General features: G+C 38.5%; 1 protein-coding gene across 4 annotated transcripts in view; it reads right to left on the bottom strand.

Moving 5' to 3' along the window:
* cntn3a.1 (contactin 3a, tandem duplicate 1) overlaps nt 1-14,399 on the bottom strand; it is a 74,385-nt gene that overhangs the window by 37,491 nt on the left and 22,495 nt on the right. For all 4 annotated transcript variants that reach the window (XR_015842509.1, XM_088290233.1, XM_088290234.1 and 1 more), the window contains exons 4-5: nt 11,375-11,550; nt 4,985-5,080 (exon numbers count right to left, since the gene is read on the bottom strand). Coding sequence is in view for 3 of the 4 variants with exons in the window: in XM_088290233.1 (XP_088146359.1) it covers nt 4,985-5,080; nt 11,375-11,550 (272 nt within the window). In the remaining variant the exon portion in view is untranslated. The remainder of the gene's footprint in view (nt 1-4,984; nt 5,081-11,374; nt 11,551-14,399) is intronic.

Below are 14,399 nucleotides of genomic sequence, written 5' to 3'. Positions count from 1 at the left end.
CAGCTCACAGATTTACAGCATTCTGACCGCATCTAACTACTTTCTAGAGCTGTCAGAAGGGCTTTGAGACGTCGTGAAAGTGAAGTAATGGCTCCCTGAATCATGCATGGGATACGGAAATCTTTTAAAGGGGAAATGAGGCAGATCCCTGTTTAAGACCCAGTTTGGTGCTTATGAATTATGTCCTTTCAGCCTTTATGAGAGCTTGTTTCTCACTTTTTACGGAACTTTGAGATTATAGTCAAATGTCTTTTCTGTCTTTCATACACACGTGATCACATTTGTGATGAGCATTGTTCTCCCATCGTACCTTGAAGGAGCATGCATTTGACACATGTTGTCAATTGCTGCGATTCTCAATTTTAGGTCTTCCTCTGAAAAACCGAAACGATTTAAATATCAAATTATATTTTTATGATGCCTTACCACAATACACATGAACAATTCAATTTATACTTCTTTCCCCTTTCCTGTGTGTGGGGGTGTGTGTGTGCGTGTGTGCGTGTGTGCGTGTGTGTGTGGAGGTGGTGGTGGGGGTGAAACAAAGGGAAAAAAAACTCTCAGGTGCATCATTATGATTGCCAGTATTAGCAGGCTTTCAGAAATGACGCTGAAAATTGAAGACCTAAATCCTGACTGATAGGAAACCTTTCCATCACTTGTCATAATCTTTGATGGCAGCTGAAAATGTTGGAAGAAAATGGATCATTTCAATTTCTGTGCTGGGTCTCAAGAGAAAAGCTACGATCCGTCACAACAAGGCATGAAGGACTTATGAGGTAAATAAAAGCAGTCTACTTGCTTGTCGAAAAGCAGGCTGGGGCAAAATTTATGCAAGATGATGAAATCAGTGGCCAAAAGGAAGGGATCTTTTATGCAATGATATTTACATTTAATGAATATTTATTCAGTATGCAAAATAATACTTGACAGACTGAGTGACAATAATATTGTGACAGTAAAATATGTGAACCAAAAACGAAAGTAAAATATAAACAAAAAAAAATGAAACGCACGTAATCCATCTATTTTTTTGTAGTACAGGCTTTTAATTAAAGACAGCGATTGATACCACTTTTTCCATGTGATTAACATTCCTCCATGTTTTTCATTTTGTTGAGTTGAAATAAACAGTATGCAAATACAAGGAACAAAAAGAAATAATACTCTGTGTAAATGTTATCATGGCTCCTTCCGTGCAGTTGTTTTGCAAGAACGTAAGGACTGCGGCACGCCGTGCTATGACTTCGAACCCAGCCTGGATCGTAAAGTCTCAAAGAAATGACATTTGCAAAAGGACGTGAACGAGAACAAAGAGAATAATCGGGATACAATTCATCTTTTGAATGTGCCCGACGTGGATCCTAATGCTCGCTACATTTTGACAGCAAACATACAAAATAATAAACATCGGGGCTTTATGGTGCACCCAATTTCACAGTGGTGTAACTGAAAAACCTGCCTGCTGATTTAGGAGGCGAAGAAAGTGTTAAATGGCGAGGCGGGATCCATCCCCGCATGGATGGCGGAGAGGGAGGTGCCAGTGGTGTCCTGCCTTTCAGCCCCGCATCGATTGCAGGGACCCGGGGACATCAGACCTGGCGCCAAAAGCTGAGAAGTCCGTCCCCCCACGCTCAGAGATGAGGCTTCACTATATCTACAATATAATTCATAACCTGCATTTGTTTGAATTAGGGGCACGCGAGTCCTGCTTGTTTCCAAACCTTGAAATGTATTTTGCGCGTCTGTGAAGTTCTGGATGGGGAGGTAACGTTATTACGCTGGTGTGCGTGCACTGCTGCGTTTAAGTGCGCCATGGAAAATCGCCAACACTTCCATTTCCAGACAGTCACAGCTTAGAAAGCCGTGCTTCCGAAACGAAACATGGCACCGTTGGAAGAACGTCTTCCGTGTCAAGACGAAACAAGCTCAAGGAATACAAACTACGACGAATTTGTTTCCCTCAAGCCTGTTTTACCTTGACATATTTTGTTTCCCAACACACGACAGAAGATGAGATCAAGGCTCATTTCCCGTTTGTCAATTTTCAATTTTTAAATGAAAAACGAGCCGTTGCTTGGTGAATGGAGACAGCCACACTGCCTTCTTGTGGACGGAGGAGGGTTAGCCTTTGAAGGAATGAACGTTTAAAACGACGTGTGAATGTTGTCACTGTGTGACTTTTGACTAAAAAATAAACGTGTGTGCCTTCTGATCCACAAACACAAATTCGACAAGCAATAGTGAATATTTCCAAATACTAAATCATAATAAATACACACAAAATATTAAAAGCACGTGAAAATCACAATTATATTTGTGGATCTGAAAAATCTTGGCTGTATTTATGTGAATAATAAGGAGACATTCAGATCATCAGTGATCGTCTTATGACACTGCCCATCAGGATTGGAAAAGACCAACAAGCAACTATCATCAGCGCCTATGCTCCCAAGTTACCGTTCACCTAATGGATGGTGAGGCACATTTAAGCTTGCATCTGATTAGTCAAAGTCAGAGAAAAGCATGTAATTCCATTTGGAATTTATTGCATGCCTTTGCTATGCGCATATTGCATGGGCCATTATTGCGATGACGATATATATTTTGCAAACCTATTTAAAAATATAATAAAAATTGTCATTCAGACAATGAATGAATGAATGATAATAATGAAAAATAATAATTATTCAGAGGGTGCAATGGAAATCATATAAGTCAAATACAATGACATCCACCACACATCTTCAATCCAATCTATGCCTTCGATCAAATTCACCCAAATTTAATGACACTAAAGTTTAAGGTTCAAACGATGTATTTCCACCAAATTGTCACAAATGCAAGGCACATGTCATATGAAATACCCTCGATAAGCTAAAAAGCTCAGTTTGGCGCAGAGAGATGAATCAAATTCCCAAACAACAGCATCAAGGGGTTCCGCTGGCACTTAAATCAGAATATGCCAGTTTTTACGCTAGAGCACAGCTGCTCTGGCTACCAACATTGAGTCCATTGGCAACTTTCCAACAAGAATATGGTACCAACAAAGCAGCTTTGGTTAATGTTGGCTTATAAAAAGTGCATATTTTAAGTGGAACCACGTATTGTTAGGGGCAAAGCTTTAGTCTGGGAAACGGGTAAAGTGGGGATGGAGCGAACCGTGGCTACATTCTAATCTTGCTAGCACCTTGAACATTGCAGACTTTACCTTTTGAAAAACAGTAATGACCAATCAACTTTGGACATATGTTCTCTGCATGTCCTGAACATAGCCCAGAGCCTAATCAGTAGGTTAGGCTAACAAACTAGAGAGCATAAAATTGTAAATCTGTGTTCCTGGAGATATTAAATAGCCTGCGGCTCAGATAAATGCCTCTTCACAGTGAAATGCACAAGTCCAATGTTTGCAAAATAATGCATTTTAGCAATAAAGTACTCATGTCGACTTAATGTGGATGGCTGTAAGTAAATTCTAATCAAAAAATAGTAATAAAAAAAACTTAATTTTCACTGAATCCACTGTGATATTGGTTTAAAAAAATCTATATATCATTTTTTTTCTTTTCATAGCCCCATATCGATTCATCAAACCTTAAATCAATCTTTTCCTCATAAATTTGTGTGACTTCTGGGGTTACGCAAGATCTTGTCACTACGCAAGAGTAGCATATCAAAACAACATGGCAGAAGCACTGAGATCAGCGTCCAACAAGCTTGAAGGCAGATTTGGGGCTTTTAAAAAAAAGACAGCAATGAACTGAAACTTGGTGAGACAGTCATAACAATGTGAATGTCATGCACAAAGTGTGTTTATGTCACTTTATTTACATATGCTGCCCTATGGTTGGAATTGATGTGAATTAAATATTTGTTGTTTTGATTGGATCATGTTCAATAAAACATGTATGTAACTGCATTGGGTTACAATCTTAATGAAAATGTTAAAATTTTTACTCACGCACCAAGTTAGAGCGAGATGTTTCTGCTATTTGCAGCATTGATTTCTCTAGAATGTCTTCCATATTAAACTAAAATTGGTACTGCGTGAAATAATTTCTTAACTGAATACAAAATCAATCAAAATGAACGGTGAACCATGAGTCCAATCGAATTGGGCTCCTGTGAATTGAATCAAATCAATTTTGAAATATGAATTAATACACAGCCCTTCTAGAACATCTGTTGCCAGTAAATATGAATTATGTAAATGTGGAGTTACAGATAGCAATGCACAATAAAACTAAAACCAGTGAGTAAATAAAATTAGCGGAGATAGATTGGATGCCGTGCAATAAGGAACAAATGGTTGGTGTAAACCAGTGTAAATGAATGTGCAGAAATATGTCGTGTGTGTGATTGCAACAACAACAACAAAAACTCCTATTCCTCCTGCTGGCAGGGCAAGCAAAGGTGAAAAAATATATTATTTGCTTTACTTTGCAACGACGAAAGACATTTAATATTTTTTTTGATTTCTATATTGTACAGGTCATGCAGAGAGCAGATTTCTGGATGATTCTGGTTGGCGTCTCAGTGAATGAACTTAGAACATTTTTGCCCCTGACTTTTATCACTTGATTTGTATAAAAAAAAATATATATATATCACCTTGCATCGGGGTGTCGAACAATATGGTGTGTATCCTGTCGTGTGCTACTACCACCCTAGAAACAAAATATGCTTCGAGCACACGCACGCGCCTGTATTGTACACAATGTTCACACAGTTTTGGCAAATTTCTGTCCGTTTCTATTTCAACTGTCATAACAACAAAAAATATTGATGTCAAAGTTGAAGTTTTATTTGAAAAATGTCTTTTCTCAAAACCCTCGCTTCGTCTTTTTTCTTTTTCTCCCGAAGAAAGATTTCTACCGCAGATTGCCAAATCATGACAAATGGTAGTAATAAATTTAATTACTGATTAATTACAGTTCTGCATAGTGTTTATTGGTAACACACACACACAAAAAAAACATCTTACCTCCAGAGTGGAGGGGTGTGCCGCACAGTAAGACCACTCCTTGACCTTCACGAACCCTCACTGGATTTCGTCTTTGAGTCTTGAAATTCTCCAAGTCTGTTTACGCAGAGAGAAAAAGCAATAAAGAGGAATAATCATTTCATTTCTTGCAGAAGCTATAAAACGCATATGAGGCAAACAAGAAATACCAAGTTGTTTATGGATAGAGCAGGGGGGGGGAGCCCTGTCAGTCATATCCGTCGTTTTCCATGAATTTCTATCTGTTTCTAAGCCCATCGTTTAAGGCTGTGATTGGACGCAGAGCACTTGAATCCTTTCGCGAGACACAAATGTTTGCGCAGAAGCGGACACGGCCCTGAAAAGTGTTTAAATACTTCTGACCGGGGCAGAAAGCAATTCCTCTTGTATAAGTCACACATGAGTGAATTTAATTGCAATTGCACATTGTTATCACTTTCCGTGTTTCATACACTGACTGCACAAAGACCAGCGGCAATTAAATGACTACGACTGAAAGACCAATTACATGTTGACAACCTGCTGGGACGAAGAACATTATTGAGGCAGCAATCTTTGAACAATTTGCCCCTTTGCCTGTATCTCGGCCATATTGCAGGTAGCGCAGACCAAAAATTATGATGCGGCTGCCATAAAATGACAAAATCTTCTCTGAATTGAAAAATTGTGAAATGAGAAAATAAATGGGTCTCTGCATTTCTAACACTTTCTTAAAGTTGTTTTCCTATTTTGCACTGGCATGTTGTTTTAGATGCATGCATGGCAAACGGAACATTTCCAGCATGGCTGACCCATGATGATATTCTTTGAGAGAAATTATTTATAGGAACACATACACCCACTCAAGTGGCATCAACTGTAGATCCCTCCATCTGGGCTGAAGCTCAAGAGAATATGTGGTATTTATTTTGTCCTTTCTTGCTGTAATGACACAATTGCTTTGGAAAGTGACAACGTCGCAGAGACGGGGAGAAAGTCGATGCAAGCCATTAGCAGCACAAGGCAGACAAGGAATTGATAGAACGAAAGAATCGGGCCGACAGCAAAGTATAAACTGAGCCAGAAATGATTGTGAAGAAGCGAAACACAAGAATCGCAGGGAAGAAAACTGACAAACATGAACCTCAAATGAAGAGCAAAGCAACTTTAGACTGACGCATACTCTGCACTAATAAGACACGACAACGCACAATGTCAGGTAGTGGGAGGTTATTGAATGGATGGAATAAATTGAAAACAAACTAAATTAAAATTATACAAGGTAGACAAAGTCATTTGATTTAATAACAAATATATATTATTCACAGTTAAGCTGGCAAATAAATGTTGATCACATGATCATCATTAACTTGCCTGCTGCATTTGAGGTCGAGATCAGAGGGGATAAACCATGCTTGAAACAGAAAGACTAATAGACCGACTCCTGCTCATTTTCATTCATTAGGTTTTTTTTTCCTCTCTCCAACCCTCATCAGTTAATATCGTTTGTGTTCTACATTTTCCAATCTACTTAATGTGCTAAAACTGGGGCTTAAAAGTCTTACAAGTCTTCATCTCTCACCTCCTGAAAAGTGAAGTCTATGTCGAGCGTGTAACCTACGTTTTTAAAGTTAAAGCTTACATTCAATGATGCAGGGCTCGACATTAACTTTTGCACCGCTAGCGTGGGTGCGATCAACTTTTTCAGTTGGATTTGGTTGCACCGTTTTAGGGAGGTACAGCATGACCTGACTTGGCATACTGCAGCTTTGTATCATGGAAAGATTGGCACCGACTCAATATATATTTGCTAAATAGTTTTCTGTAATAAAAAAAAGGAAAATAAATGCAATAAGCAGCTGCTGGCAAAACAGGTCACTTATTTTTGAGAGGTCTCCAGGAGCAAAGTCGAAGCTCGCCCGACCAATCGTAGCCCCGCCCTCGGGGGTGGCAGCTTTGGGTGGCCGCCGGAGGGCTTCAAATGCCGCAGTGTGAACGAGGAGTCGTGAACTTGGAGGGGCTACCAAATGAATGAGACTGAGCTCTCCGGAATGAATGAGCACTGACGGCGAGCTTTGCGTGCCACTCGGGAAATCACTACAACACTATTTGGTCCAGGGTGCATACGAAATCGTAAATATGATTGAATATTTTAAGACATGAAATATGTGCGTCATATACACTGTATTTTTGTCTTGTCTGCGCCCAGCTGTCTCGTTGTCTTGATTGAAGTGGGCCAAAGTAGAGATGTCCACATACATTTTGGGGTCGATTGATCCCAATTGACAAAATTAGCAACGTATTTCCAATGAGCTTGACTGGAAAAATACTTTTGTCCTTTCTTTGACTCAAACCAAGTCATAGAGGAAGGGGAATGGGGGGCGTGGCCATATTTCATCAGGCGGTGCTAAAGGCCTTTGTTTTTTTTAATTTTTTTTATTGATTTCTCCAAAATAAATTGGCAAAATTGAAAATCTAAATACGTAATTTAATTTTACGTAATTGAGCTTGTTATTGAAAAATGGACCATCCAGGTCGGATGATCCCTTTGAGTCAAAATGACTTTTTGTAAGCAATCATTTTTCCGGGAATATGTCTCTGTAAATATTTACAAAATATGTTTGTATGCCATTAAAAAAATAAGCAAAACTTCCATTTTTGCCAATGCATGCTTATAATTGTATAGTTCATTTTTAATGTTTCCGTCAACAGTTCACCGTGAACTGCACCAGTAAGTAACAACCCCTCTTCACAATAACATAGACATGATCACATGTGTCTTGATTACCGGTTTTGCTTTTCAAAAAAGAAAAATATCAAACTTCCTAAAGTCTGAGAGTGCAACTCCCCCCCCTAATCAACATTCATGTCACATATGCTGGGGTGCAAATGAGCTCGACACACTAAAAGCCAACAATGCCTGACAAGCCAAGCTGTTCTGCACCCTTGGATCATCTTATCAAGCCTATCACAGCTCTGCACCTCCATGTGCTTCTCCATAGCACTGCTTGGGCTATTTTGAGTGCCTTCAGATCCATGAAATTGAATGTGAATTAGCTGTTTTGGGCAATGTGACCCGATGTAATGAATGAGCTCGCACAAAAGAAAAATCAAAGTTATTCTGTTAGAGGGTAAACTCATTTGGGTTGTTTTCGCAATATAACAATTCAATCAATAGATAGGACAAAGGTAAAGTTTTTGTTTGGACTTTTTTAAATATTAAATGTAGATGAACAAAATGTGTTAATTGTAATAAATTAATATATCTGTATCTGATGAAATAAATTCAATGAAGTAGATCATTTCACACAGCACACTTGACGTGAAAATCAATGTTAGGTGATGGTTGGCGAGTGAGTCTCTCTTAAATTTGGGGAACACTGACATGAAGGACCAAAACATACAATCTTCCAACTGCTATGGTGTGAAACTAAAAAGTACAAAGCCCGAAAGGATAACATTTTAAGAAATTAGATTGATTGAAAGGAGCTCATCATTTTCATACTGTATAATTTATGTCTGATTGTTTATTTCTTCCTTTCTTTGTAAGATGCTAACCAAATGGTCTTTCAACACAAAACATTTTTTTTTTTTACAATGCTGCTTCTTTCTGCGAATCTGGACTAAAAATTCAGGCCTTTTACTTTCATTTGATTTAAAGAAACACTGGCTCCCTCATAGAAACTGTACTTAAAAAGAGGCCTGATTTTATGGATGAAGCATTGTCTAATCAGTGCACAGCTGATGCCATTCAGGTCAGGAAAAAGAAGTAACAAATATCTTACACAGGTAAGATAGTCGGGGTAAGACGGGAAGAATGCAAAGCAGGAGTAATTACTGGACTAAATTTGATCGAAGAAATCACGGGCAGCTAGATACAAGCGAGTCACATCCTGCTTTGCTTTCATATATGCAGCCATTTCACCCTTCATTAAACAAAGTGTTATACCCTTGTGGATTTATACGCAGCTCACTAACTCGGCTGTGCATTTCTCCTTATCAGGACAGTGACCCAATGCGGTATGCCTGGATTGCACAAACTGCAATTGTTGATGTCATTTTGCTCTTGTCTTCCATTTAGCGCCAAAATAACTAAGGCAGATTAGGAAACGCAATCGGACGAGACAATCGCCAAGATTCTTCAATCCAGAGATTTGTAACAAAAATATAGACTCTATTAAAAAAAAAAAACAACAACAATTAAGTCATTGTTGTCATCTGGATCAAGAATGGTTATATTTGCCAAGGTTTAAGGCTGTAGCAGATGGTAAAGCGAAACTGTTATGTCATCCATCTGGCAGAGGATTACAAATGTTCTTAACTCGTACATATGAGCTGCACATCCATGGGATTGGATTTGCAAATATATCATTGGGCGAGGCAAATCTTAGACATTGATAGTGTCTGCGGGGAGTCACATAACACAAAGACATTGTTAAAGAGGATGTAGTGTTGGTTTGAGAAATAAGTTCCCTCTTGTGATATCAAGAAACCAGCCTTGATTATATTATCAGATACGGACAAAGATCCAAGCCCTTGCTTCACTTGGGGGGGGCTGGAAAGCGTCGGCTTTGTCTAACACAACATGTAACCGAGGGAATCGTCAGCCTCGAGGTGTTTGAAAAACGCATATTGCCCTACTCGGACTCACAGTGTGTTACAAATGACCCGAGACTGACTCTCATAACAGGCTGCAGCCCTGTGAGTTATTTCCTTGGCCGGAGACATGCTCAATCACACAACACACTTAATTAAGTTAAACCAGGACCAATAGATATGATGTATGACATATCAGCACTGAAACTTATCCCCATCTGTTGAAAAAGCAGCGAGTCCCTGGTCTGGCCCAGGAGATGGATGAGAACCATCACAATGAAATGCAGTTCAGGTCATGTCTGAAAATTGACAGGAGGTACGAATTTGACCGACAACCAGATTGAACATCAGCGCACTAATCTGTACTATTCACTGGGGACACCAAACCTAGCCAAGATGGGTACATGAGGTACCCCACGTTCACCCAGAGATCATCGATGCATCTTCTACTGTTTATGGCAGACAGACAGACAGACAGACATTAGTATTGCGTCACGATGTGCCATCTATTAATCGATATCATTTGATACCGATCGCCCATCAAGAGAGCAGGCCCCGAGCACTCCTTGCCATCAGAGATGCCTCAGACCTTTATAAAATGTGACGGATGAGGCCTGTAAAGCAGCATCTATATGGGCTCTGTCAAGGCCCCGTCGCGCAATCACACAAGCTTCATCGATGGGATCTCAAGTTAAGAAAAAGCAGACACTCAAGTGAAGTGCTGGAGCACTAACGTGAATTATATAAACATGAAAAGCTGATTTGTGTTTTCCCGTTATTAACTCAATGGAGAATGTTGTTATTGCGGGAAGATCACATCTGACATTTCCTAGAGAATCCCGCTGGGTCATTCTATTTTCAGCAAAATGCTACATCTGTTCCAATGAAACTTTTACTCAGGCAAACAACAGCCCCAACTTAAAACATCTGAAGTTCAATTGAGGAGAGCCAAATTTGAAATATGCAAAATTAAAAGAAAAACAAACAAACAACATAGATAGACTTAGCAAAAATTCTCATCTTGTCTCAAGATGATTTGTGTGATCACCCAATAATTAAGGGTAACTTGAAAATGGGGCTGTGCAATTAATCAAAATTCGATTACAATTGCTGATTATTACATTCAACGATTACAAAATTGTTGTAATTGTTAAAAATCGACTATGCACAGTGTATGTTATTATATATATATATATATATATATTTGAGTGTTCCATTGAATTTTTTATATCGATGTTTGAACAGTTCTATTCTAAGGCAATTTCTAAGTGTAAAACAAGTCCAACTCCAATGCAGTTTCTTTATACAAGAAAACCATACTCAAATTTAAACATTTGTGCCATTTTTTAAGGTAACATACATTTGATTTGTCTGAATAGTCTTTACATTTATACATTTCTTTTTTTTTGTATCACATAAAAATAATCAGTTGAAGAATCGTGATTTCCATTATTATTAAAATAATAGTGATTCATATTAGTTTCATAATTGAGCAGCCCAACTTGAAACCTCTTTTCTCAATTCATGAATTTGATGAAAGATACCGAATATACTTCATCCAAGCCCCTTTTAGCCTTCAGCAGAAAAATACATTTCCAGAGCCTCTTTTGGTAGAGTTCTTGCCAAGCACACTGCAAAAAAGGCAGTGAAGCTGGAAAATGGTCTCGTTTGAATGTATCACATTATGAACTTTCATTCTGAAAATTCTCATGAGGTTGTGTTGTTTTTCTCTTAATAATGGCAAGATGTTTTAATTTCACTTGTTTTCCCAAATAAAGTTTCCCCATATGAACTTACATGCAATGTGAAGACTGGCCTCTCTGCTGACGATTGTGCCGAAGGAGTTTGATGCCAGACACTGAAATATGCCAGCATCGTCTGCCTTACTCAGATGGGTGATGTGCAAGTTTCCTCCCATGAGAGAATATCGTGACCCCGGTGTCGGCAAGATGAAAGAGTCATTCAGTCTCCACCTGTGAACATAAGAAACAGGAAAGACCGAATGAGTCAAAATAAAGTAGATTTTTGAAAAGAATGAAGAAACGCTGTAACTGTTTTTTTTTGTTTTTTTTTAATTGCTTCCCAATATGCAATTTGAAAGAGATTTTAGCTTCAACAACTTCTGACCGCTTTAAAAGCTGAAGAAATTCGATTGAATTGTGTAAAAACTGATAATATCCTTGCATGGGTTCTCATCAAAATCCAATCTTCTAGAACATTGAACGCTACCTACCATTACAAAAAATTGCATGCTCATAAGTAAAAAAACATAAACGGAAAGTTGCACACAAAGAAAGCAACGAACAAAACCTCGACATGGCAGAAATAATAGCACATTTTCATTTGGGATTCCGCCATCAAACCAAAGTGCATTCACCTGAAATGACCAACAAAACAGCTTACTAAAGATTGTTCCGGTGTATTTAGGCTTTTAGCGAGAGGCCGTCCTTCAAAATGAAAAGCTCTAAACCTGTCTGACATTTCATGTTCTTTTTCTTTCATGTGCACGTGTCCTTCCACCGTCCCACAATGCTAGCTTTTCGAGTGCGGCAAATGTGTGCAAATGTGTGGGCGTGTGGGAAATTTAATGCTTACTGATTATTTCTAAGACCTAAAAAAAAAAAAAAAAAGTTGAACTGATTCCACAATAAATTTGGGGTTCTTCTCATCGTGAAATGTCTTATAAAGTAGACAAATTATACCGCCAAAGTGTTATTGCAATGTTTTTATTCATTTCAGTCACTCCTCTCCGTGTCCAACTAATTGTGGAAAAAAAGTTTTTATTCTGAATTACAACTAAGAGAGAGAGAGAAAAACGAGACAGTTACAGCAATATTACCATGATTACTACTGTCTTGATTGGCTCTCCAAGACAGGCTTCTATTTTAATCTCCCTCTATTTTCCAATTGAAATGGTTTATGAAAAAGAGCTGAGCGCAGGAGCGAAAAAGGGAAGGGATAAAGAGACATATGCAACAGACCAGTGCTCAACAGCAGATTAGGTGATTAGATTTAGTGATTTGCTGTTGCAGCTGGAGCACCTCCATATGAGACAAATCGTCAGGAGGCGATGACGACTTGAGGCAAGCCAGGGCTCGATATACGGTGGATAAAAAAATTCCATCAGTTCAAATGCCAAATTTTTGTGACGTACAAAATCAATAAATAATTTTTTTTAGTAACTTGTAAAACTCAATTAAAAAAAATACATCTTTACCAGACTCAAATCCCAAGTAGCAAAAATAAACAACTGTGGTAATGTTATTGCGTAAGTCTGCATACATTCACAAATGTATGTTAAATGGAAACTAGCGTGCATTTGAATTTACTGATTTTATTTGATTTTTGTCTTTTTGCAGAAGTCAGAAAGTTTTGTGCTGGTATTTTGGCTCATCACAATTTTCCACTAAGCCCCCACTACCAGCAGGAAAAAAAAGATGCTGCAAGCAGGATGCTGCCACCCCCATGCTTCACTATAATTACTAACATTTTGGAATAAAGCCAAAAAGTCAAACTTACCTTCACTGGACCATAACACGTTTCCCCACATGTGTTCGGGCAATTTTAAGACTGTGTGTGTGCGTGTGCGTTTTCTTCGTGCGATGAGACCTCTGTCTTGACACCCTAACTCACAGCCCAGGCATATGAAGAAGATGTGAAATTGTTGCCACGCGTACTAAACAACCAGTGCTTGCCAGAAATTCCTGCAGCTCCCTCAATGTTGGATCAGCCTCATGCCAGTCTCTCTGGGGAGTTTTCTTCTCATCTTTCACCAATTTTGGAGGAATGTTCAGTTTTTGGTAACATCACGGTGGTGCCATATCTTCTCTACTTCATTTGGATTCTCTTCATAGTTTCCAATGGTATATTTCAAATTATTCATACCTCTGAATAATGAGTGCCATCCGATTGTGTGGAATCTCCCTGCACAACTTGTGCTGTAAGATGACTACAAAAATGTCAGAAAAAAAATATAAAAACAACTGAAATTAATTTGCCGTTAATCAGAGGCACTTTAAATGATGGGAGGTGACTCCCGCATAATAAACGTTTAAAAGTGATTGGTTAATTGTCATCCCTAGTTCTAAGTGTGTAGTAAATGTGTAATAAGGGTTAAAGGGCAGTAATGATGGAATTTTTTTGGGAAATGATTTCCCTTGGCATTTGTTTATACTTTTTACATGCACTGTAGCAGTCTTCATCGGGGAGGTTTAGACAAATTAATTTGTCCTTAGTGCCGCTAAAAATAGACCTACCTACATTTGTTTTCCTCCTGGCGATCCACAGAGGGACTCAAAACCTACAAAATCCAGAAGCCGTTTTCAACACTCACAATAGTGACCTTTAAAAAGCAAAAAGCTGCCAAAGTCAAGATAGCAATATGTTTTGTTCATTTAACCCTGAACGATCACTTGAATATCCATAAAAGTCACCTCCATGAAAGGGAAGCATCAAAGCACATCCGCTGGTGAGCAATCTAAATGGAGTATATCAGTTGCCACCTGGCACTTGCTGTAATTAAAGCTACATTTAATGTGACGGTAGAGCTGGGCATGCACTTTGGCAGAAAAAAAAATAGACTCTAGTTATATCTAAGATGAGTTTGATTTTGACTGCCCACACAAAATAAGTAAATAAAATGTTCAATGCGTACCGCATTTGAAAAACGTAATGAGATTTCCCACAATCATTTCAATTAAACATAACAACCAGGATGCAGACGTGGATATTACTGACTAAACAAGTTGTTGTAAAAGGGAGATCGTTTCAATCTATTACACATTATAAGCTTGCCTATTTGCATTTAACTACAATGTGCAGA

The sequence above is a fragment of the Idiotropiscis lumnitzeri genome, chromosome 3, assembly GCF_059441095.1.
Source record: "Idiotropiscis lumnitzeri isolate Australia: NSW breed Sydney's pygmy pipehorse chromosome 3, RoL_Ilum_1.0, whole genome shotgun sequence".
NCBI lineage: Eukaryota > Metazoa > Chordata > Actinopteri > Syngnathiformes > Syngnathidae > Idiotropiscis > Idiotropiscis lumnitzeri.
The sequence above is the reverse complement of the archived record's forward strand: the minus strand, read 5'-3'. Positions and strand labels throughout refer to the sequence as shown.